The sequence below is a fragment of the Protopterus annectens genome, chromosome 10.part0 (assembly GCF_019279795.1).
Source record: "Protopterus annectens isolate FY-2018-M chromosome 10.part0, PAN1.0, whole genome shotgun sequence".
NCBI lineage: Eukaryota > Metazoa > Chordata > Ceratodontiformes > Protopteridae > Protopterus > Protopterus annectens.
Window position 1 is genome coordinate 481,879,181 of NC_056744.1, and position 26,848 is coordinate 481,906,028.

Here is a 26,848-nt window from a genome sequence, read left to right on the forward strand (position 1 = left end):
AGCACAGACTGGCACATTCAACTAGTCATTTTTTAGTATAATAGATTGAGATGATGCTAATGAAGTTCAAAATTATACTTAGATGAAGGTTTTACAACAGAAAGAACAAATGTGGAACCAAGTATCCAGGCCTTCCTTACCTAAGTCTCTCTGTCCTTACTTTAGGCTACCTTCCTTCAGGCCCCTTAGCCTTTCTGTCCTTGGAGAGGCCCTTACCTTGTTATAAGGGTCCAATCTGTATAGCTTTCTTACACAGGCACCCTACCTGGTTATGAAGCTCCCATCTGTGTAGCCTCAATGAGCAAGCCATCTGCATGTGTCTCACTGTAATTCCTCTTCTGTGAGTGGCAAACTCCACAGCTGCTTCCAGCATCCATTGCCTTTTCTAAGAGAATTAGGATTACTTTACCTCCACCTATGGGCAATCTCACTGAATGATGTGGCTTCCAACTCTGATATACTATTATATATATGGAAGTCAGGCATTTGGTCAAAAAGCTAGGTGGTCGACATCTGTTTAATCAACCGTAACTGGTCAACAAGTGTGCTAGATCAGAAAAACAAAACAGCACAAACGGAGCAGGAGAATCGACTGATGTATGTCCAAGTACTGAGTAATTCCACAATAAGGGTATTGCAAAAGATATTTATTTCAAAGAATAAATGGATCCACACAATTTAAACCAAGCTTTCATTCCTGCTCAATCAGGAACTTCTTCAGAATAAATTAATTGCTAACACAATCAAATTTAAATAGCAAACAGTCATAAAACACCCCACCCTCCCCTTACATATTCAATTAAAGCAGCCTTCAAATAACAATGTCAAAACTTAATGCTAAAATAGTGAATAGAACAACAAATAAATAAAAATATAAAATCCAAACCTCGTGTATATAAAATACTTTATAATTCATCTCTCCAGTGCTTTTAATTTAAAAAAAACATGCAAGTGAAAAACAGTCATTTAACCCTGGTCATTGTAGGGCATTCATTTTTAGTTGCCATAAGGCTTCATGCTTTTCTAAAATGAGTGCCCATGGACCACCCCTTGCATCCAGCATAATGACATCCAATATTACAAATTTAAACATGTGGTCAGAATATTCCATGTTGTGTCTGGCTAGAGCGTTGGTCTCTTTTCTATTTTTTATGTCCCTTACATGTTCATAAATTCTGCTCTTCAATTTTCTCTCCATTTTAGCTACATAAAAAAGGGACATTTTGTGCAAACTGCACAATACACAACTTTCTCTGTATTACATGAACTTTATTATTCATTTTCACTGTAATATTATTCATGTTAAAGAAACAACCCTCCTGAATATAAGCACAATAATTGCATGAACCAAATTTCTTCATATACCCATTTTGTGGGCCAGGATGTGTATATTCCAAAATGTTTTTATAGTTCTACCCTTTTTATACACAATAATAGGGGATTCTCCTATTTGTTAGGTATCTTTATTTTTAGCTAGTACAACCCAGTTCTTGAATAAAATATCAGCAACATTCTTACAACTATTATTAAAAGTTGTAACAAATGCACTACAAAAATTCTTCTCATTAGATACCTGTGTACTCAAATCATTATCATTAGAATGAAAGTATGAATGATGTTCAGTAGTATTAACAATAACTATTTTTCGAGTAATATACTCTTGTTGCCCTTGATACAGTCTCTCATGCTATAATGAAACAAGAATTGTAACTGACAACTATTATATGTCAGAAAGTTGAACCTGAATATGTTGTTTCATAATTTGGAACACAAAAAACCCTTATTTGTGTCTAGCACCTATAACCCACCTACGCATTCCTCCTTACAGTTGTTTGAAAATCTCTGCAAGATTGATCTTCGTAGTTTTGAAAATAATATTTCTATGCATGAACCCTATAATTTATCTAACGAAGAAAATGAATTGCTTTGATCAGTTCAATGTAACAGGGCATTTAGGATCATGAAACCAGACAAGGGGGGGAGGGATTGCCATTATGAGTACGGAACTTTACAATATGAAAATGAAAGATATACTGGAAAGTAGCTCATATAAAAAAGTTTAATTAAATGAATTTAATGGTGCACTGAGGAAAATAAAAAATGAAATAAATTACCTTTTTATAGAAGGTAGTATTTCTATAGAAGAATTAAATTTTATGACAGTACCCCACCCCAAGGATGCTTGTATGTTTTTTTTACCTAAACTACATAAAGATTTACAAAATCCCCCCATGAGCCCCATTGCAGACGCCCGTGGTTCAATTATAGAACCTATAACAAAGTTCTTAGACTCAGACTTAAGAGTTTTCTCTCAGACGAGAATTGTTTATGCAATGACTCATGGGGTTTTCTAATGAGAATAAATTTATTAAACTATAGTGAAAGTGGTTATTTTATTACCATCAATGTAAATTATCTTTATACTGTTATACCACTTAACAGAGGGTTAGAATGGTTTTGTGAATACCTTTTAGAAAAGAGTATGCCGCAGTTGACAATAAACACTTTTGAACATCTACCGAGTATTGTGTTACATAATAATTTTATTCTCTTTGATAAAGAATATTTTTTTTGCAAACTGAAGGCATCTCAATGGGTTCAGCTTGTAGGGGGACATACGGTAATATAGTCGTGTTACAATGGGAGAAAACGTTTTTATTTAATTCACCATACTTTTCCCATTGTACATGCTATATGAGATTTTTGGATGATATTTTTATGTTTTGGGAGGGTCCTGGTGAGATTATATCTGAGTTTATTTAATATTTAAATGACTCGACTCCTGTTTTAAAATTTACGCATTGTATTTATGCTGATGAGATTTCATACCTTGATGTAAGACTAATCAAAGATAAAGTGTCTAGGGTGTTTAAATCACAGATTGATCGAAAACCAACCTATTCAAATAGTTTTTTACATTTCAGTAGTTCCCATCCTTTTAAAAAAAAGAAAGCCGTGGTTAAAGGCCAGTTTGTTAGGACTGCAAGGATGGTTTCCATTTTTGAAAGATTTTCAGATGAGTGTGATAACCTCAAAGATATGTTTCAAAAGAGGGGGTACCCTAGTTCTTTGATTAATGAGATAATGGTAGAAGTAGTGAATAAGCGGGAGAGGGGTCATTTTAAACCCCTGTTGTATCAAGGGCAACAAGAGTATATTAATCGAAATGATAAGAGTTATTGTTAATACTGCTGAACATCATTCATACTTTCATTCTAATGAAAACGATTTGAGCACACAGGTATGTAATGAGAAGATTTTTGTAGTGCATGATACAACTTGTAATAATAGTAAGAATGTTGCCGATATTTTATTCAAGAACTGGGTTGTACTAACTAAAAATAAAGATACTAGACAAATAAGAGAATCCCCTATTATTGTGTATGAAAAGGGTAGAACTATAAAAAACATTCTGGAATATACGCATCCTGGCCCACAAAATGGGTATATGAAGAAATGTGGTTCATGCAATTATTGTGCTTATATTCAGGAGGATTGTTCCTTTAACATTAATAATATTACAGTGAAAATGAATAATAAATGTTCATGTAATACAGAGAAAGTTGTGTATTGTGCAGTTTGCACAAAATGTCCCTTTTTATGTAGCTAAAATGGAGAGAAAATTGAAGAGCAGAATTTATGAACATGTAAGGGACATAAAAAATAGAAAAGAGACCAACGCTCTAGCCAGACACAACATGGAATATTCTGACCACATGTTTAAATTTGTAATATTGGAAGAAATTATGCTGGATGCAAGGGGTGGTCCATGGACACTCATTTTAGAAAAGCATGAAGCCTTATGGCAACTAAAAATGAATGCCCTGCAATGGCCAGGGTTAAATGGCTGCTTTTCACTTGCATGTTTTTTTAAAATTAAAAGCATTGGAGAGATGAATTATAAAGTATTTTATATACGTGAGGTTTGGATTTTATGTATTTCTCTATTTATTTATTTATTTATTGTTCTATTCACTATTTTAGCCTTAAGTTTTGATATTGTTATTTGAAGGATGCTCTACTTGGATATGTAAGGGGAGGGGGGCATGTTTTATGACTGTTTGCTATTTAAACTTGATTGTTTTTGCAATTAATTTATTCTGAAGAAGTTCCTGATTGAGCAGGGATAAAAGCTTGGTTTAAATTGTGTGGATCCATTTATTCTTAAAAATAAATATTTTTTGCAATACCCTTATTGTGGAATTACTCAGTACTTGGACATAAATCAGTTTATTCTCCTTCTCCGTTTGTGCTGTTTTGTTTTTCTGGTCTACTGGTGCTTTTTTCGACAAGTGTGCTAGATCGACAATCCCTCGGAAGAGGAAGATTCCCTTTCCCTTGGGGACTCTGCAGCCTCAGAGTTAATAGCAGCACCCCTACATTTGGGGTATGTGGGGATTGCCCCCTGCAAAAAACAATGCTGGTATTTTTTTTTAAATTTCCATGCACTGAGGTTCTTTCTCATAGTGTTACAATGTGTCAACATTTGTATTGTCAACTTTTTGAGACCTTGTTGGTTTGTCAAAGTATACCCGGTATACCCCTGTTTTACATCTGTTTTCTTCTTGTCTTGCGTCCTTAACTGGACTAATGTCTATATTTAAATGCTATGTTTTTTTTTACTGTATAATGCAAATAATACTTAATGTGGAGCTTTTCTCCCCGGGCCTCCACTGAAAACGGACCTGTGTCCAGTCGGACTCGTGTCGTGTGTGTGTGTGTGTGTGTGTGTGTGTGTGTATGTATACATATATATATATATATATATATATATATATATATATATATATATATATTGAAAGAGATTTATAGACACTTGCTGGTTATTAATTTTGATTTGTGTGGATCCTTTTTTGGTTAACTGCTCTATCACTTTAGTTGAAATTTATTGTCAGGAACATATTTTAAATACCATTATTTTGTACTAATTTAATGGTTCACATTGTAGCTGGAAACTGTCCCTAATACTGGTTCTTTCAAATGTTTACTTTTTTATCAAAATTCTTAGTAAAACAATCAAATTGTAATGCAGTACTTGTATTCAGTTTAGACTGTCAGCTAGTAATGGATATAGCTCAATAACTGGTGAATGCAAAACAAGTTTCTCTAAAAGTCAGATCCGTTCTACAATTCTGAAACAGTGCATTTTTTGTAGGAATGACTTTCTGAAGGAAATCAAGATTATGGCCCGCCTGAAGGATCCCAATATAATCCAACTCTTGGCAGTGTGTATCAATGAAGATCCCCTGTGCATGATTACTGAATACATGGAAAATGGAGACCTGAACCAGTTTCTAGCCCGGCATGAGCCAGAGTCCACAGTACAAGGAGCTGGTTTTATGCCAACTATCAGGTAACAATTTTTCATAGTAACATCACTGGAAATATGACTGCAGACAAATAAGAGTTCACCTCTTCATGCATTTGTTGAAGTTAAAGTATTTACTAAATTACTTCAACTATTAAGCAGCACTGATAATTACACAGCTCTTAGCAGTAACTGTACCATAAGGAAATGAAAAGGCCTCACAGACTCCTTCCTGCTTGGACATCAGGATATGAATGCTAGAAAGTAGCATTACCATCATACCAGTCAACTCTACCTGATTTTGTGGAAGATCCCGGGTTTTGCCTCATGTCTTTGCCTTTCACCTCATAAATTCCTTTGATTTTCTGGAAAGTTGTTGAGGATTACACTTTGTCAATAATGCTAGATATTAGCGTTTCATACTTCTTATTGTTCAGAAAATGCATTTGCATGCAAAACCTGTTTTTTCTATTAATTTTTTTAAAGTAATTTATAATGATATTTAAAAAATGTCCCTGCTGCTGGACCTTTGTACCCCCATTAGGGTTTGGTTTTCTCCCTGATTCTTGAGAAATGAAGTTGAGAGCTGTGCAGGTATTATCTTCTGATCATTTTTTGCCTGGGATAGTGGAATCCAGCCCAAGGGTGCCACAGTACAGTCTACCCTGGAGGTACCAGTCTATAGGGAGTATGAGCCCCAACGAGAAGACATCCTAAACTGAATCAAGGTTGTTGCTGAGTTTTGAACATAGAAAATGACTTAGAGGGGTTGGTAAATGTGATTTGGGTACCCACTCCAATCCATTTATTCCCTGAGAAAAGGGAGGAATGGTAGGAGGATAGCACCACTGCAACAATCGATTTACTTGAACATCCACAATAGTACTAGTTTCATCATAATATCCACTTTTACAGTACTGACTACTGGGAAGATTCCTAGAGCTTTATGCACCAGAGAGTGGCTGGCCGTGACATGAGGTAGAAGATAACAGGGCCTGCAAAATGGCTGTAGCAAAGTCTGCACTGGCCCTGGAAATTACTGCTCTGGTAATAGTGCTTGGAAATGCTGTGCGCAGAAGATCATTTTGACTCTTCCATGATGGATTGTGTGGCAATCTCTCTGAGGAAAATGGTGCAGTAATCCTCTCACAATTAGTTCAAAAGTGTCCTGGAAATGTCTTACTATGATATAATCTGCTACCCATTCTGATATGATGTGGTCTGTTTGCTGACTGGCTAACACTCCCTAGCCTTATCAAAAGAAGTGAATAACTAATTAGAATTCCTGAAGTGCTTTGTTCTGATCATGTAAAGTCTAAGTTGCCTGTGCACAATGTGTTTGTATGTGATTCTATCTCACTTATTCTGGGACAAAAGAAAACATCCACAGAGGTAAATAGCCTGCTTCAGTGTAAGCTCTATCACCATCTTAGGCATGAAAGGAGGGTTAGTCCTTAGGATGACTCTATCCTTGTCAAAGACTAGAAAGGGCTGCCTAGACATGAGGACCTACAGCTCCAAAATTCTTCTAGTGACCGTCAAAGCCACCAGGAATAATAATCAATAATAATAACAATGACAACAACAATGCCCGATTGTTAACCAGATAGACCTAAAAATCTCTTTTCAGGGGCAGCCCAGGAGCAATGTCTGGTCAAGTGGCTTTCCCAAGGTCATACAGTAGGCAAATGGGCTGAGGGAATCAAACCTTATAACACAGGAACTACACTTCATAGCCTTAACCCACTTTGCCATTTGCCAATCCTATGCAGTTTTCCAAGACAGACGTTTGAGAGAGATGGAAGCAGCTGACTCAAAATGTAGAGAGGCAAGCTCTTCAAGACATAAATAAGGTCCCATGATGGACTGTTTCCCTTTTTTTTGGTTGTCTCAGGTGCAAAATTCCTTTAAGTAACTGCTTAACTGGCAATTGAGAATGAGTAGTGGGTCCAGTGGCAGATGTGTTGAAATAGTTGAGGCATGTACCTTCAGCGAGACATATGTTAGGCCTGTTTTGTAAAGTTTGGACACATAGGTGAGAATGGCTGATATGCAGGCAGAATTTGGCTCCTTAGTTGTGTTGAGAAACATAAAGGAGAACCTTTTCCTTGGATTACATGTTCTGGCCTCCCTCAAAATACACAGGACATACTCAGAAAATAAGTGCCCGAAAGGTATGAGCACTAAATCATTCATAATGTTCAGCCTTAGTGTTCTCAGGCTGGAGTGGACTAAGGATCCATTGTTCTGAGTTAATAGGTCAAAGTACTGCCCTTACTAAGCCCATCAGAATAGAGAGCCAATGCTCTTTGCCAGAACAGATCTACCAATACCATTATAGGCCTTTCCTACTGTGTGTTCTGTTTAAATCTGTGGATCAAGGAAATTGGAGGTTAAAATGTACAGCAGTAGACTTGCTAGTTTATGGAGAAGGCATCTATTGCCCAATCCAAACAGATTTTAAATATTGGTCATAGGTTCATATCTTCATAGGTTCATACTAGGCTATCTGCCCTAGGGCATTTATAAGCCTAGCCAGAATGTGTTTGGCTTTCGCCACCCATTTTAAATTTATTTTGCTATGCCCTTTTTCGAGGTTAGTATACTGTGCCTCTGTCTAACAGTGACACAGAAGAGATACCCAGGGTAAACCTACGATCTCCCATCCACTCATCAAGATTCCTCTTGAAGAGAGTCAATGACGGACTCTGCCTAACCTGGACTGGGATTTTATTCCAGAGTGAAGGGAACCTCTGGGTTATGAATCTGTCCCTCCAGCATGTCCTATTTATTTCAGTGCTGAGGTTCAAGTCTCTCGAGTGCATAGCTCGATGGGATTTGGATTTTCTGAGGTGCAGCATGTCCATTAATTCCGGGTTGGACATGGCTTTATACATCAGGCACAGATCGCCTCTGAACAGGCGGTATGCCACTGAGTAGAGCTGGAGTTTCTTTAACCGGGCAGCATATGGCATCTGTATGAGCCCTTTGATCCTCTTGGAGAGGTACTTTTGGGGTCTTTCCAGTTGCTGCAGGTGTCTGGTAAGGTACATCCCAAAAGGGGCATTGTACTCAATTATGGGCCGGATGAGGGATGAGTAAAGAGGCATGATGACCTCCCCTGATCTAGATGTGAATCCCTTCATGATTATGTGGGCTATATAAAATGTTTTTCTAACCACTTTGGCCACGTGGTTGTCAAATGAGAGATTGCTATCAACTTGGGTCCCCAGGTCCCTAATTACTTCTTCTGTACTTAATGGATTACCACCTATGTGGTAATTTGTGGGCACTTTGTTTTTGCCAAAGGGGATGACTATACACTTTTTGGCATTTAGCTTGAGGCCATGGCTTTGGCACCAGTTGTCTGTTTCTATGAGGCCCTTTTGGAGGATGCTTGTTTCGGCTGGAGAGTCGATTATGGCGCCCAGTTTGCAGTCATCTGCGAACTTGGTCAGCCACAGTCCTTCCGTGTTGGCCTGTACCTCCGAGAAATATATACTGAACAAGAGAGGTCCCAGGACTGAACCTTGTGGGACACCACTTGTAACTGGTTTGGAGTCTGACATGGCTCCAGCAATTCTAACCATGTGGGTTCTGTCCTTGAGCCAGTTTGCAATCCATCTAGTGACATAAGGGTTTATATTTAAGCTGGTGAGCTTATCTATAATGCCCGAGTGGGGTATTGTATCGAAGGCTTTTGCGAGGTCCAGGTAGGCTGTGTGGACCACCTTCCCCTCGTCAATGGCTTTGGTGACTGTTTCAAAGAAATCAACCAGGTTTAAGAAGCATGATCTGCGCTTAACAAAGCCGAACTGGGTAGGATCCAGTGTCTGTAGGTCCCCAATATCTTTATTTATGAGGTCCATGATGATCCTTTCCATAGCTTTGCAGACCAAGCTAGTCAGGCTTATGGGGCGATAGTTTCCAGGATCCGTTGAGGCACCACCTTTATGGAGAGGGACCACTGTTGCTGTACGACACTCTTTGGGCACATATCCTGTAGTAAGGCTGAGATTGAACAGTAGTTTTATGTTTGGGTTTAGATCTTCTTGGAGTTCATGTAGGACACAGCCCGGGACACTGTCTGGTCCCATTGATGCTGTTTGCTTTGGAGAGGGCAGCTCTTACCTGAGCATCTGAGATGTCAGGGGGGCAGCACTCTGCTGGGATAGATATTTGCCCTTTTGGTGGGGAGGGGGGGGGGGAGTTTGTGCTGAACCTGTCAGCTAAGATGTTGGCAATGTCTGTGGGTTCATTGTGTTTTTTGTCATTTTGGACTAATTCTGAGCATATCTGGGAATTACCACCCAGGTTCCTAACATAACTAAAGAAAGCCTTGTGATTATCCTTAGTGTCCTGTGCAATTTTTCTCTCGAAGCTGGCCTTAGACAATTTTATGAGTGCCCGTAGTTTTTTGCTAATACTGATCAGTGATGCCTTCCCTTTTTGGGATTTTGCTCTATCATTTAGTAGCTTTCTCCTTCTATTGTGTAGTTTGTTTATGGCTGGGGTCGACCAGACAGGACGTCTGCCTTTGGAGGATTGGGTCTTGGTTTTATTTGGGATCACATGATCCATGCATTCCTGAAGGTGTTCATAGAATGCGTTTATAAAGGATTCTGTGGTCTGGGCCGTATTTTCCACAGGCCCGGGGGCTTTGAAGGATTCCACCTCGGTTTTGAGGAGTGTGAAATTTGCTTTAGAGAAGTTTTTCACTGAGGTTTTCTGGGCAGGGGGTGGGGTCGGGATGTGGTTATCCAGTGAGATAAGTTTATGGTCTGATCTTACCAGTGAGGGATACACTTCTGGTCTGGAGCATAGAGTCCCCATGTTGGTGATGATCAGGTCCAGTATGTTTTCCCCTCTTGTGGGAGTGGTAACAAGTTGTTCCATAGCATTTGAGTTTATAAATTCTAGGAACCTTTGGGCTAGGGTGTTGGAGCTAGAGTAATGCTCCCAGTCTATGTTTGGGTAGTTGAAGTCGCCCAATATAATGGTGTTTGGAGAGACTGTTAAAAGAAAATTTTCTTATTCTTTCACATTTGTCAGAAGAACCACACCACGGTTTTTCGGCAAGCATCCAAAGCTTTATTTTACATGCATGGAGACACGCTACATCAAATATGTCAGCAGGAGTCTAACTTCTTCACAAACTACAGGGGATTTTATAGCCCCTTGTACACGTACACACACGTACTCAACAGGATGTTTCTCAGGCATAAGTTTCTGCTGAGATTAGAAAAATGCAGGGTGTAACCACAAACTGTCACAAGTTAACGGCTGGCTCAGCATTTCAAGATAACATCTGTGCATTTCTCAACAGAAAACAAGTCTAGGCTAGTTTGTGAGGGTTCCTCTTAGCACAAAGGCAGATTTTAACCTTTTCATGGCATGATACAAAATAGTTGAACAGAACAGAATTTTATTACAGAGACCTTCATATTTTCCAGTGTTCTCAGAAAGGCCGAGTGGGGTTCCTGGGTTTGGGAGGGTGGTCTGTAGCAGGCTATAAACTGGAAGGCAGTTTTACCCACTGTTAGTTGCACATGGATAGTCTCTGATGCTTCGTGCTTTGCCACCAACCTGGAAGTGTGGGTATCTTTGATGAATATCGATACTCCCCCTCCTTTTGTGGTTCGGTCCAAGTTTTGGGGCTGAAAAGCATGGTATGAGGTATAACCTGGTAGTGCTGGGGTTCTCTCGGGAGCCCTGAACCAGGTTTCTGTTACTGCACAGATATCGATGTTCTCCATGCTAAGGAGAGTTTCGAGTGCGTGCATCTTGAGGTTTAGACTTCTGGCGTTGAGGAGCATTACTCTTAGTTTCTTATCCCTTGTGATACCTATGGAGGTGGGTTTGTCTTTTGAGCCTTGCCTAAAAAAGGCACTATGGGGGTAGCAAGAGCCTTTGCCAAAATCCGAAAGCCCAGGGGTGACAGGTGCAAGCCGTCCCTAGCGAAGCATTGTGGCTTGTCGAGCATATCATCCCAAGCTGACAGGCATTGGATCCCCTTTGAATGACACCAGTACTTAAGCCAATTGTTGAAATTGATCATCTATATATATATATATATATATATATATATATATATATATATATATATGCTAGTATAAGAGGTTTTATGAAAGCAAGCATTTTCTGAAGGGCATGAAATCTGAAATTCACATTTTATTAAATGACTGCAGTCCACAATGCTTTACCAGAAATCCACAAGTTTTATGACAAACTTTCCATAAATATGAGAGAAAATAATTAGGGACAAGTAAGAACTATGCCCACTGCATGTAGACACACAAACACACACACCAATAAACACTTATATGACTGTACACCTCAGCTTGAGATCACGTGAATGAATAAATAACATAAACAGGCCCATAAATTTATCTCAAGTCAGTGCTGTCAGAACCATACAGTTCAGCCCATTCAGCTCCCTTCTACCCTCTCAACTGCTTTCCTTAAGAATCAGAAGCAAAGACAAAAAATCAGGAACAGATTGAAATATTTCTGAAAGTTGTTGAATAACAAGCTTTGCATTAGCAAACATCTTCTGATGGATAGAAAGTCTGAAATTCATATACTTGTCATTATTTCATAGCTACACTCCACATTTTGCAAGAAAGCCACACATTTTACAAGAAACAGATCAATATGCCTCTCAAATTCTTTGGTTAAGAATTTTTGACAAAGCCAGAAACTGAGGGAACAAATTTTTATGATTTTCTATTTTATCTCTTTGTCAACCAAGTAAACCCATTGGGCAAAGTGTTTATTTCCAGAGGTAACCAGGGAGTACTGTCTGTTTAAAAGACTTGCTGAAAGTCACACATTAGAGAAATGGAGGTGGAAGGATTCAAACCATGTACATTTGACTACAGGAAGCAGTTCACTAATGGATGAGTGCCTTAAGGGCCATACAACTGTAATTCACTTAAAAAATTAACAGAGCAGGTGCTGCATGGACCTCAATTTCAGAACAATAAAAACTGAGAAACTCTAGAAACTCTAATGACTGGCATTATTAAATAACTTTAATCCTTAGTGCTTAGGTGGGAACTATTTGCCCTTTTTCAGCTCCCCTTATTTAAGCTTTGTTGAGCATACTATAGGTACCTTGATGATTTATTGATTTTATGGCAGGGTAGTGTAGAACAATTCATTGAGATTCTGAGGCAAATGAAGGACAGTACAGAATATTTGGAATTCACACATCAGATTAATGCCAATGGGATATCTTATTTAGACAATGAAATAAATTCATTTACAGAATGGCAAACTTGCAACTAAAATATATGGAAAACCCACATACTGCAGCTCTCTTCTGTTTTATTCAAGTTACCACCCCTACCACCAGAAAAAGGGTCTAGTTAAAAGCTAGTTCATTAGGGCATCAAGGCTGACCTCAGATGACAATACATGACTTGAGGAATTTGAGTTGTTAAATAAGATGTTTGGTGAATGAAGTTACCCCATGGCTTTAATAAATGATGTTGCTGAACAGTTATGGGGTGAACGTCATGGCTTATATAGTCCAATTATTTTATAGGGATTTAAGAACACAGACAATAAAGAGCCTTGTAAAGAACAGTCAATTAACTTACACACTAATATGGCCTTACATTATTCCATATATGTTAAGGGAATTCAAAATATTATTAATAAGGTCATACAGAAAAAACAATCAGTAAAATGCCTCTGATACAAGAGGTTTGAGAGGTTACTTAGTGGAAGTTCTAGCTTGGCTGGAGTTTTCATTTAGTTTTTACTGATTGTTTTTTCTGTGTGACCTTTCACTCTTTGTTTTAATTTGTTAGTTGGGATATTTTGCAGTCACCCTAATGGTAATGTACATCAACTGGGTATAACATCCCTGTGTTTCTTATGCTTGGAATGCTACGCATACTCACAGACCCACACACTCATACACTTGTGCACCAGCCAAGGGATTGGCAAGTCAATTGCATGCAGCAAAAAGTATAAACGAGTGAATCAACACAATGAGGAGGCCAAAAATAATAAAACCAAATGATTTATGCCGAACTCAATTTTGAGTCTTAATTGGTAATTCAGTAATCTGCATGTCTCTAGGATACTGTATGAAACAAAAATACACAGCAAAAACTGTCATATGATACTATACCTATGAACTAGAGAGTGCCCTATTCTGATATTTACTTCTATCGAAATTTGCCTGTCCTTGTTGCATTCAAAAGTGCATTTTGTAAAACTAACATTCCCTGCTTATAACTATTTTGATACCAATCAGTGATTTTATAATGTTGAAGGCTTAATGTTTACTTTGGATAACATGGTATGATTTAACAGGCAGTATCAGTGCCATTGTTTCTATCTCTGCTTGCTATGGATGAACAACTAATCTATATGGCCAGAATAAAGGTAGACAAGGACAACTTGGTACCTTAAATTAATTTTATTTCCAAGTGTAGGAAAATGGTTACTTCACTGCCACCACAATATAGCATTATTCCAAAAAGCATAACATGTTGATTTACAGAATTTTCTTTTATACTGTCCAGATGTTTTGTAGTAATTATTTGTTTTTTCCCGCTGAACTGTAGCTTTGCTAACCTGAAGTACATGGTTACACAGATTGCCTCTGGTATGAAATATCTGTCCTCTTTGAATTTTGTGCACCGTGATCTCGCCACACGGAATTGTCTGGTTGGCAAGAACTACACAATCAAAATTGCGGACTTTGGAATGAGCAGAAATCTCTACAGTGGAGACTATTACAGAATCCAGGGAAGGGCGGTGGTCCCAATTCGCTGGATGTCATGGGAAAGTATTCTACTGGTATGTTATTGACTAATATCATTACCTGAACTTGTATAGAACATATTCTTATCTTCTCAGATCATTTGCTATGAATATTTTTTAGAGAGCATTTATACTCCTTAGCATAACAGGTCAGGTTTCCTGCTTAAAGAGGTGTAGTTGCTGTTGCAAACATTATAACAAGCTTTGAATCTTCATTTCTTCAGTAACCTTTTCATCTTAACTTGCCGCACTTAGTCTCCTGTGATTTTCAAGTGCATCTTGTCTGCAGAACACCATTAACAGGGCCCTCAGAAGATGAGTCCACTTCAGCTAACCAGCACTGCAGGTTTGCCACAAGTGTTACTGTTTTTGATTTAAAAATTGTTGTTCAGCTTGTTCTTCAGTTGTATATTCCTATTTTATTCGTCACGGGATTGACAATTCAATAATCTGCATGTCTCTAGGATATTGTATGAAGCATAAACACCCAGAAAAACCTCACATATGATACTATACCCATGAACCAGAGAATAGCTCACTCTGCCCTTTATACAGTAACCATTACAACATACTTGACTTTAGTTTTATCATCTCTACTCTTTGACTCATCATTTTATATTTACTTAGCATTTGTAGCTATTAGTGCTTACTTTATTTTTGCCATCCCATAATAATACTGTTATAATTCATTGCAGCAAAACCTAATCTAGGGATCCCATCCTAATGCTCTACATTTTCAATTCTTCCAAAGTTCCTGTTGATGTTTTAATGGTTGTTGGAGGAACCTTATTTTGAGGTGTTATAAGGATGGAGTTGGAGATGGACTGGTTTAGCTGACCCTAAATGCAGGGTTATGGTTTCCATTCTAACCACTTCACTCTATTCATTAATGCTATGCAAAGTATGCAGTGTCCTGGCTGAACATCTTGAGTAGATTTTGGGGGCCTGGTCTCCACTAGTCCTTCTTAAGGTATCACATTCTAACATCAAGTCTATCCATAACAAGCAGGTAATTATTTCTGACTTGCTATGATATGTTGACCTGGTACATCTTATCATGGAAGTATGGTTGGATAACCTATTGTGGTGTACACATGGTGGCTGCTATGTCCCCCTAGCTTTCCTGTGATTCATCATCCTTAATTCCCAGCAAACAAATGTAAAATATAAAAAATAATAAAAATAAATAAAATAAAATGAGAAAGGGGTGGAGTAGTTATGTGTTTTTGGTCACTTGTGCATTTGCCCCAGTTGCATAGCAGGTAAACCATCTATTTTGAGCATGTCCTGGGTGAGCATGTTTGGGTTCCTCATCATCTACCATCAGTTCTGGTTTCCAGACTCATGTTCTAACATTCCTGTAATAAAGGTGGTAGTGGTTGGTAGGCCAGGTGAAGAATGAGGCCTACATAATCACAAGACATGGAGAAAGAGATGTTGTTCCATCAAAGCTGCTACCAAGAGCCTATCCAGTCACATACTGTGCATACCTAAATTATTTCTGCATCTTAAAGAGATGCTATACCCCTTTTATAAGAAGAAAAATATATGTATACCCTCTTTAGCTATAGCTTTACAAGATATACACTAGATATTTTTTTAATTAATAGTATTACTCTAATTAGTGAATCATGAGACAAGTACACCTAGTAACCAAAGAAAAATATAATTTCTCTCTAAATATCAAAAAATTGTACTTTCTATAAATTTGAGTGCTTCTAATAAGCTGCCATATCTAGTATAACAGCCATTCTTCCAAGCTGATTTAGCATCCCTCTTATTAACAGTATCTGGACTAGATGGCAAAGAGCTCCAAGAATGAACCTTTGATAACCCCTGTAGTGGAATCCCTTTTTGCAGATCTGTTATCAGCTCAAGATGGTTTTACTGGCATCTGACAATGTGTGGAAGTTTTGATTGTTTCTATCCATCTGACTTTCTGGAAGGTAATCTTGATTTGGAATCCTCAGCAAGAGTCTACAGGTTTTCCATACAACTACATATCATCTTCCTGAACTACATCCAGTCTTGATCTTTGATGATGACCAGCTTGTATTTGAGATACGACCAGATTTTTGATCTAGCGTCACTGATTGTTTCTATTTCCCCTAGAAAAAACATATTTTTCAATTCTATCGTAAATCTATTTCTGGTTTAGTTGTCTTTTCATAAGATCTGTTGATGGTTGCATTTTACTGTCTGGAACTAGCAAGTCAAGACTGTTGTAGGCTTGAATTTCAACCCTTGTCCTATCATTAACTGCAAATGAGATAGCCCTACATTTTGTAAGCGAAATGTTTCCATAATCCAACAATGCTAAGTGAATGTCCATTTCATCTTTTTTTCCCTTTTACAGTCTGCATCATGCATTCAGCTGGACCATTATACATATTTTGTTCTCATTTCATAATATTCTGAAACTTTTAGGTGCTAGAAAAATGTTATTTCAAATTCTTGATGGACAAATTGTGGAACATTTTTGGATATCACTTAATCAGTTATTCCATCTCTTACAAAAACTAACTTAAGCACATTAATTGCTGTGGTAACTGTTGTATGTTTAAGCTGCACAATGCCTGGATATTTTGAATGTATGTATGTGTCTTTTGGCTTTTCCTGGTTAGGGGTCACCACAGCGGAACTCCCATCCGCTAATGATTGGCAGTGGATTTTTACAGTGCCAAGTTGCCAGCCCGATGCCCAACCTTCAAAGAAGGCACGCCCATTCACACACCTACCTGCATGTCTTTAATGTCACTCGACCATGGGGAGGACATGCAGACTCCACACAGAAGGCACTCCAGCCGATAATCAAATGGGAGAACCTCTTGCTGTGAGGCTACAATGCTAACTACTGCACCACCGCGGCCTATAATGCCTGGATATTTTGAATAGTAGCCACCATATAGTAATAGGATGGTTTTTAGATTACTTGTTTATGTGTTGTGTATTTTTGTTAACTGGGTCGACCAGATTATTTTGCTGAAACAACCTTCAGCTATGGCAGTCACAGAATTTCATGAAGTATCAGGTCCACTTTCTGATTTTGATTTCTGTGCATACCGCAAACATATACTTTTGTACCACTTGTGCTATTTGTACTGTATTGGTGACACAATGCATTATATGTCTAGCTCTTTTTTTGTATTTAACTTATTCCCAAATGTGACTCATGGATTTTCAAAACCATCTAGTTTCTCAGGTATGGCATAGTATAGTTTGGTCAAGGGACAGCCAAAAAGCAAGGCCTAAATACACATAAGATATTGTCTGACCATGCTGATATTATTGGTTCTCTAAATATCTGTATTTTGTGGTCTTATCTGTCTTTTATTGTAGCTTCACTCAGGTCTTGCAGTTTCTCAGGCATCCCTGAAACTTTGGTCATGACCTATAACACATAGCAGATCTTCTCCCATGAAATCTTCCATGTGCTCATGTAGCTAAGCTTTACTAAGCATGCCTGAAATATTAATCGGTCTTCTCATTTTCAACACTCTTTACAACAATCCACCATGTAAGGTTTTCTGAAAATGCTTTTGCATCCCATGCACATAGTCTTGAAATTTCTTACAACCAAAGACTATAGACAACATTTCCTTCTCAATAATTCCATACCAGATTTATGCATCTGCGAAGGCTCTTAATGCATAAGCAATAGATCTGGTCTGTAACAGTAATGCTATTCTTAACTCTTTCTGGTCTGCATCAACCAGAAGTATTACAGGGAATTTACTATGAAACATCGTGTCTTCTTTAACTGAGGTGAAAATCCTTGTTAATCAAACATCTAAAATAGCAAACTTATAATCCTAATTAATAGTTCAAAAATATGCAAAACACTACAGAATAGTTGCTTTTGCGTAGGGACTACACCCCCCTGCTTCACTAATATGGGAGATCTGCTAGTCTTCCACTCAGTCTCAATATGTATATTACTTCCATGGTTATATAAATTCAGAGAAAAGGGAAATTTTAAAAATAAATAATGTTTTCCTTTTTCTCCAAGTCATGAAACCTCACATTAAAATTCACCTGAGATGGAAAAAGTGTAGCTGTACTAAGATACTGACAACACAAGAAAGTGAATAACTTGATATTGTAAATTCACCAAAGGAATACATGATAAACAGTAATGCTTCCATCACAGGTAAGGTTGTGTTATAATATTTGAGTGTAGGCACTGATACACCCAAAATCTCTTTCAAAGCTACTGTCCTGAACTTCTGGCTAACTCCAAACTGTATCTTGCTCAAGTAGCTCTCTTAGAAGCACAACAATAGACAAAAGTGATTTGTTGCTTGTTAAATACAGGATTGTATTTAAGTCAACATATTTGAGTAGTATTTTATTTAATGAAGTCTGTTCAGCCCATCAGAAGAAAGAGGCAGAACTGGACCACTGATATTTGTATTATTATTAAAGACAGAAAGAAGTAGTTGATTAGCTGACACGTTATAGGATTTTCTAGATATTTTACTGACCTTAGAAGGTTTCAAAGCAGTTTTTCCCCATGCTGCAAGAGCATCAAAATGGAGGCTTTAACACTTCATAGTTCCCTACATTTTTCACAGGGCACTTCCTTGAGTAAATCATGCACTTCTTCAACTAATTTAAACTCATGCCACATTCTTTGAGCACATACCTCCATTTCTCCCACAAAAATGTATTCCTTCATCTTTTATTACAACATCTTTAACCACCCCTCGATGGTGGTTTCTTCAGAGTTTCACAACTAAAAAAAACATCTTTTGGTTACCATAGGAAACTATAGCCATTATTTCACTTATCCTAGAGAGCCTCTCATTTATATATGCTTCTGTAAGAATTTCCTAGGAACCAATGTGAGAAACATTCATTGAGGTATAATAGGCACAACTGTAATGCTATCTCAGAGCCAAAGCCACCAATTCTGGCACTCTGTGCCATTCACTGATATGGCACTCCCTTAGCTACTTCTTTGCAAGCAGACCAAGGCTGGATGAGCAAAACAACCATAACACATGTGTGTGTGTGTGTGTGTGTGTGTGTGTGTGTGTGTGTGTGTGTGTGTGTGTGTGTGTGTGTGTGTGTGTGTTTATATAGAGAGGAGCTCTTGTTTTCTCTTCTTTTTCTTTTTAAACAGTAGCAAACTGCCAAACTGCTTGCTACAGTTAACACCACACAATGAGTGCTAAAACACTTCAGTCCTGACCCCAAATGAGTACTGTCATTCATTTCTGAAGATTGATAACTCACAAGAAAATTATCCTCATCTGCCTCCTTCACCCCACCCTAGCTATCCTACTGCAGTATCTATTTCCATATCTACTCTTTTACCATTCATAATAAATGTAGGCAGATATGCCGGCTGTGTTAGCATAGATGGATAAGGCCCTGACTATGACCTAGGTGACCTTAGCTCAGAGTCCCAGGTGCCCACTGTTGGAGGGAAGGAAGGAGTGAAACAACGTTGTCATCTCACCTCTCTTCATGGGAAGGAGGGAGTGGGGCATGTGCCTATGTCTTTTAGTCACTTAGTCCAGGGTTTGATTCTCACCTCTGACAGAAATTAGTTAGGCTTAAAATGGCCCACAAGGGCAGCTAGCCTACTGCTTACCCATGAACCTGTAAGTCAGGGCAGTCTAGAGGGGTTATATTACTTGTGCAAGTGAGTGACCCACACTCATTGAAACCCATTGCATTGCAAACCCTGGTACATGCTACTGGGCAGATGCTGTGAGGTTAGGAATAAAAATAGGAAAACTCCTGATAGCCACCTGAATAGCAGCTCCTCTTGGTCAGCTTTCACTCCAGTGAAAGGAGAATGAATAGGACAGTTGACCAAGAGAATAGTGATGGTCAGCAGGCAGCTTGTGATAAAATTGTCGAAACATAAAGGCAGGAACAAATAATTCTTTCTATTTTTAAAGCTTATCATAAACATCAGTAACTCATGTATTATTTCACTTGTCTCATATTTCCATGTATATTTAGTTTGTTGCAATGAAAGTGATTATTTCACTCTTTTCTTGCAAATGTACTTTACCTTGACATGCTCAATTTATGTGCTCAGTCTTTCCATAACTATACGATTTAGCCTTGTTATAATTACAGAATGGTGGAGCATGATTTTTATTGTTAGTGGTAACAACATTTTTACTAGACGTGGCTGTATTTTGACCTTGTGTGTAGCACCAGCCTGCACCTTCTTCTTCCACAACTGATGTCTGATTATCTCAGCCTGTGAGATCCAGTCTCCATACAAGCACCTCACGTTTTCAAAAAATATTAAATTGATTCAGAAAGCATTATTTTCTTGCAAACTTCACTATAAATGCCACGCACAAATGTATTTGCTTTAGCCAAATTTGAACCAAATACAGAATTCACAGCATTTCATTCCAGTTTAGCAACATGCTGTGTCTCAAGCTTGTAAGGTCTTTGGCTGCAATATCTATCTTTTCTGCAGTTACCAGTGATTCACACTCAAAATAATGCCCTTTTAGCATTTTAATGAGTTGGTCATATGATTTAGTTTTATGTTTTTGTTGCTGAACCAAAAAAAAAAAAAAAAAAAAAAACAATTATTTTTATATATGCACACAAAGGTTCTGTTATTGGTTCATAATTCCACCACTTTAACTTCTTTGTATGTTACATACTTTGAGGCAGAAGCACAGCTGGATCGACCAAGGCAATGTAACAATGTAGCAATCAGCTTACTACAGTCAGATCCACGCCCCAGTCCAGCTCTTCAGTTGAAGAGCAAAAAAAGGACATTCCTTCGACTTGATGCCCCCCTCCCTCTTGCCCCAGCCATTCAGGTCCCATTGCTCTGCCCTATCTGCAACCCTCCTTTCATACATTTTATTAAAAAAATCATTTCTTCTTTTAAACTGCAGCAAGTTTGCTACAGTTTGTACCCTGTTTGCATGGAGTACTACAGCACTCATGTTTTAGTTAAAAAAATACATTTCTTATTTTAAACTGCTTGCTACAAATGTAAAACGTAGTTGCTACAGTTTATACCCTGCCTGCATGGAGCAGTACAATGCTTAGGTTTTAGTTAAAAAAAGAGAATTTTTTTTCTTTTACTTTTAAACTGTAGCAAACATTGTAGCAAGCAGTTGCACAGAGTTCTACATTACTCAGTTTTGACCGTAAATCCAATACCAGCTTTTTAAAGCCAGATTTGGGAGAGAAGTCCAGATTGGCTGATTGTGCTCCCCCACCAATTTTTGCCTGAGCCAATTACCCCTCTTGCCCCATCCTAGCTACACTACTACTGTTAAGAAGCTGACACTGTGACCATCGTATACGTCTGAAGTCACTTTATTAACAGCACAGATAGAAAACTGCCTGAGCATGGAGTCAGGATAGATAGATTTACTGCATACGTGCACAGTCAAGTGCACTTTAATGGAACTATGTGCAATATTTAAAACACCATAATCTAGCATAGTGATAGTTTGAGCTTTTCTAAATCTGGATTTCATATTTATCATATTTATTCTGACCTTTTAAAATAAATAACTGTTAAACAATATGCATTCTACAAGGCCATTGATGTTATGATTACGATGGAATAATGAGCCTAGGACTATTAAACATGGTTTTATCTAGTCATATGGCCAATAAATATTTTCATAAGACTCTAAATCAATAGTGAGGTATTTCCTGTGCTCCTGTTTTGAGTTTGGAAAGATATTGGCTACTTTACTTGGCATATAAAATGCCTAAGGAAATATTTCCCACCATGTAGGAGAGACATAGGCATAGGGGCTAATGATATTTACTTCACTTCTGTTCTAATGAGATTAATTCCTGGTTTGCCTTGCTATATAACAAAAGACAAAACAAAAATAATCCAGAAAGCTCAAGTCAGGTCTAATATCCCACCTGTGACCCAGTGGGTGACAGGACTAACAAGAAACAGAGTATAATATATAAAGTTAACTGAATAAAGTTCTTGAAACTTGAACAAGGCATCTTTATTCCTCTTGTAGGAAGGACATCAGAGAGAGTTTCCTAGATTTGCTAAAGTTCACTTCACATCAGCAAAATAATAACAAGATTTCAAGTGCAGTTGAAAACCCTGTACTATATTGAGCACTTCCTTAAAAATAGTGCAGGAAAATATTAGCAAACAGTGCTGTAGTCCTCATCCTAACCGTGACTTAACCATAATACCTACCTCCTGAAGAAACTTACATAAATTGCAAACCCATCTTAACAAACCTTGCAAATACATACAGAACTCTCTTGGTAATGAGTATCAGTTTTAAACACTCTCAAATGCCAAAGTTCACCCCATATATCAACTTTCAACACCCAGTTTAGACACTCTATTTACTTACTCCGCCTCTCCATCCTGTCCACTTCCCTCTTCTACTAACCTTCATTGCCCTACCATTGATCCCGCCTGTCTACTTCCTTCTCTTCCTAACCCTTATACACCTACCATTGAACCAGGCAAGACATTCAGGTCCTCTCGCAGCCTACCTTAATATCATACCACCACTTATATCTGCAACAATATCCACCGACTTTGCTGATTCCTGCAACAGGACTCATATAGCCTATCGCACAGCTATTACACCTACTAAACGTGAAAAGTTTAAGTACTTAGTCTCTAATTAATTCCTATATCTAGTTTGTACCCACTGCATGAAGTCTCCTATATAAATTTTGCTAGCTGAAAACTACTCATATGGAATGTTCTCATGTATATACTCTGTATTGCTTGTATAATATCTTTGATTTGAAAATGATTATGTAGGTACTGTTTTTTCACCAATTGTATATGCTGCCAATAAAATGTACTAAATGTCTTTATTAATGTAAATTCTATATTGTATGTGAAATGTTTTATATGTGGAGCTTTTCTCCCCAGGATTCCACTGAAAATGAACACTTCTGGCCCAACTGGACCATCCCGGTAAACAAATGTAAATAAATAAATAAATAAATAATAAATAAGATAATCTTTCCCAACTATTGCCAATTCTAGAAAGCACTTCTGCAGGCCATAAACTACTCTTGTATACTAAACACCTTAACTACCTCTTAATTAAACTTCCAAATTCACTTAATTTGCCTAGTTAGCATCCATAAGGCATTTCTTAAAGCAGGTCCCGGACTCTGGAAATCACTGCTTCCACCAGTTACCCAAAAGCCTAATATGTACTCTTTCAAAAATCTTCTGTGGACATTCAAAATGTTATATATGCCTGGTTAGGTACATACCAAAGGGGACATTGTACTCAATGGTAGGTCTGATGAATGCTGAATACAGTGGAACAATGACTTCCTTGGGCCTAGATGCCATACATTTGTTCATAAGTTGCTCAACATAGAACATTTCCTCACTACTGTAGACATGTGATGGTCAAAGGTTAGACTACTGTCTATGTGTGCCCCCAAGTCCCTGAATACTGGGTCAACTCTTATGGTTGTGTTATCAATATAATTACCAGGGGTGGATGACTTCCTGAAAGACACTAGTATGCATGTTTTTGGCATTTAGTTTTAGTCCATGGCTCTGACACCAGTAACTTGTCTGTGTCAGCCCTTTCTGGAGAACATTTGTGTCATTGGGAATTCAATGACTGCTCCTAATTTGCAATAATCTGCAAATGTATTCATCCAGAGACCATGTATATTGGCCATGACTTTAGAGAAGTAAATGCCAAGAAGTGGTCCCAGGACCAGTTCCTGAAGGACTCTACTTGTGATTGGCTTCTTTGTAGAGGTGGACTACCCAGTTCTAACTTTCTGGGTCCCCTTCTGTTAACCGGCTAGCTATTCATCGGGTGACATACAGATTTGTACCGAACTTCTTTAAGTTTGTCAACAATGCCTGAATGAGGTATTGTGTCATATGCCTTGGCTAGATCAAGGTAGGCAGTGTCAACCATTTTGCCCTCATCCATTGCTTTGGTGACCTTCTCAAAGAAGTCTACAGGTTGAGTAGGCATGACCTGCCCTTGGTGATGCCAAATTGAGTTGGGTCCAGTGTCTGGAGGTGTCCTAGGTCATTATTGATCATTTTCATGATAATTCATTCCATGGCTTTGAATATGAGACTAGTGAGACTTATGGATCTGTAGTTTCCATTGTCTGTAGATGGCCCAACTTTGTGCATAGGTATGACTGTTGCTATTCTCCATTCATGAGGCATTAAGCCTGTTTGGAGGCTACGGTTATATAGCAATTCTAGAGGGCCTGATAGTTCATGTTTCATGTTACTTAGAAGGCATCCTGGGATATTGTCTGGGCCCATTGATGCAGTGTTCTTGGCCTTAGAGTGAGCATTAAAGACTTGTTCCACAGTGATAGCATTGGGAGTTATATTTGTTAATATTTCCTGAGACAAGACTGAGGGAGAGAGGGGTAAATTTGGAGCTGAAATTGTCAGCCAGTGTGTTTTGTATATCTTCTGGCTCAATATAGTTGCTCCATTAACAATGAGTTCTGCACACAATTGCATATTGTCTTTGAGGACACGGACATAGCTAAAGAATGCCTTGTGGTTTTCCTTAACCTGAGATGCCAAATTTAATTCAAATTTGGCTTTGGTAGACTTTATTTATCCTCTGAGTTGTTTGTTTAGTTTGATGAGAGTGCTTTTATCCTGCTGTATGCTGTACCTCCTAATTTTGCCGTTATTTTCTTCCTTCCATTATAGACCCTATTGATGCTGTGATTCCACCCAGGTGGCTTGTTTTTTTAAGTTAGTTTGGTACGTCTTCCTGGTGGGTACAGCTGCAGCTATTAACATGATTGTATATGGTTTCCGTTAAGAGTTCCACATAGGCAGCAGTGTTTTCATGGTTTGTAGGGGCTTAATGTTTGCCAGGTTATCTCTTAATAGTAGGAAGTTAGTGCTGAATATTCCATGGTTAGCTGGGGTTCCAGGTTGTAATTTTATTTCAGAGGAGACCATTTTGTGGTATGACTTCACCAGGGAAGACATTACATTAGGGGCTGTGCAGCACTCGCCCATATTAGTGAGGACCCGATCCAGTATGGTTGCACCCCTGATTGGTGTACTGACAATCTGGTCCAGAGAGTTTGTATTTACAAAATCCAGGAATCTCTGTGCCAGTACACTTAGTGTTGTATATGATTCCCAGTTAACAGTGGAGTAATTAAAGTCTCCCATAATATGGTATTGGGTTGGATGGTGAATTTTTAAGTTTAAATGCATGATATGCGGTTTCCTGGGTCATAGAGCGGGACCTATAGCTTGCAAGGAAGTGGTATGGGATTTTACCTGTAATGATCTCAACATGAAGTTCAAGTGCATGGTCCTAGTTGACCAGCCTTGAGGTACATTAATTTTTAATGTAAATCAAGACACTTCCACCTTTAGTCCCTGTCTGTGTGGTACCTGGTCCACATGTGTGGAAAGCATTATAGCCTTGCACTATCAGTGTGCTCTCCATGATTTTAAACCATGTTTCAATGACGACACAGACATCAATATTCTCTAGGATGAGGAGAGCTTGTAGGGAAAATATTTTTTTGTTTAGATTCCAAGCATTGAGCAGTAACACCTTTACATTTTCTTGGCTTTGATTTGGTGTGTCGGAAGTACTTTCAGTTTGGCATTGCCTAAAAAAGGCACCATGGGAGAGGACAATGCTTTAGCTAATATTCAAAAGCCTAGAGGGGAGAGGTGCAGACCATCCCTGGCAATGCAGAGTGGTCTGTTGACCATCTCCTTCCATGCTGACAAATATTGCACTACCTTAGAATAACACATGAAGCTAACCAATTATTAAATTCAGTCATCTTTTGTTCGTATTGTGGCATCAATGTTAGAGAAGATAAAAATGCTGCTCGATACTATGCTCATAACAACCTGGGACACATATTCTGAGAGCTCTATGATGTCTCTCTTCATATAGTCTAGGGAGGTAAGTCTCAGGTCATTTACACCCACGTGGACTATGACTGAGTCATATTGGTACTTGTGGTAGAATGTTCTGAGTGCATGTGTAATGTAACAGATCTTGGCCCCTGATAAGCAAACGGCTGTGATTTTATCCTTACTCAGCCTGATGAGAGGACATCAGTGTGTCTCACAATGGAGTCTCCAATGACCAGAATGTTGGATTGTCTGGTGGCTTTCCTTATGGCATTGTTTCTGCTTAGGTCATTGGGTCCTTGTACATAGCCTGGACTAATTCTAAATGTTTCTGTGACTGAAAATTCACAGAACTACCCAAATCAGCTTTCTTGAAACCTTGTCATTCATGTTATATCTCACTTATATTTTATTTTCACATTTGTTGAACGGGTTAGTCCGACTGGGCACAAAGCCCTTTTTCAGCTGAGGCCCGAGGAGAAAAGCTCCTGATTAAGCAAATTTACAAAAGCACCAGTTAAGCAAATTACAATAGACATTAATATACAAAGTTGGTACACACAGCTCCAGTTAAGCAAATTACAAAAAGCTCCAGTTAAGCAAATTACAAATAGACATTAACATACACAGTTAGTACACTTCAGCAAGGCTATGAGCAATTACAGGTACAGTGATAGTCAGTGAATATTATTTATAATAAAATAGGTTAGGTGAAAAAATACTATATACAAATATTAAGCTTCAATGTTCTGCAGTGTAAGAGTAGAAAGCAAAGGAGATAATCTTTGCTAAAGAAAAAGTGGGAGACTAAGTAATAGTTTAGTAAATAACAAGAGATGTAGGAAGCTGGTAGATAAATTAGTAGGAGGTTTAAGTTCGATCATGGCATAAACATGACCATGAGT

At 38.2% G+C, this 26,848-nt stretch overlaps 1 protein-coding gene across 2 annotated transcripts in view; it reads left to right on the top strand.

The window, feature by feature from the left end:
* The window catches only part of DDR2 (discoidin domain receptor tyrosine kinase 2), a 1,067,915-nt gene that overhangs the window by 1,017,570 nt on the left and 23,497 nt on the right, over nucleotides 1-26,848 (top strand). For both annotated transcript variants that reach the window (XM_044085379.1, XM_044085380.1), the window contains 2 exons: nucleotides 5,156-5,353; nucleotides 13,891-14,125. In XM_044085379.1, the coding sequence (XP_043941314.1) occupies nucleotides 5,156-5,353; nucleotides 13,891-14,125 (433 nt within the window). The remainder of the gene's footprint in view (nucleotides 1-5,155; nucleotides 5,354-13,890; nucleotides 14,126-26,848) is intronic.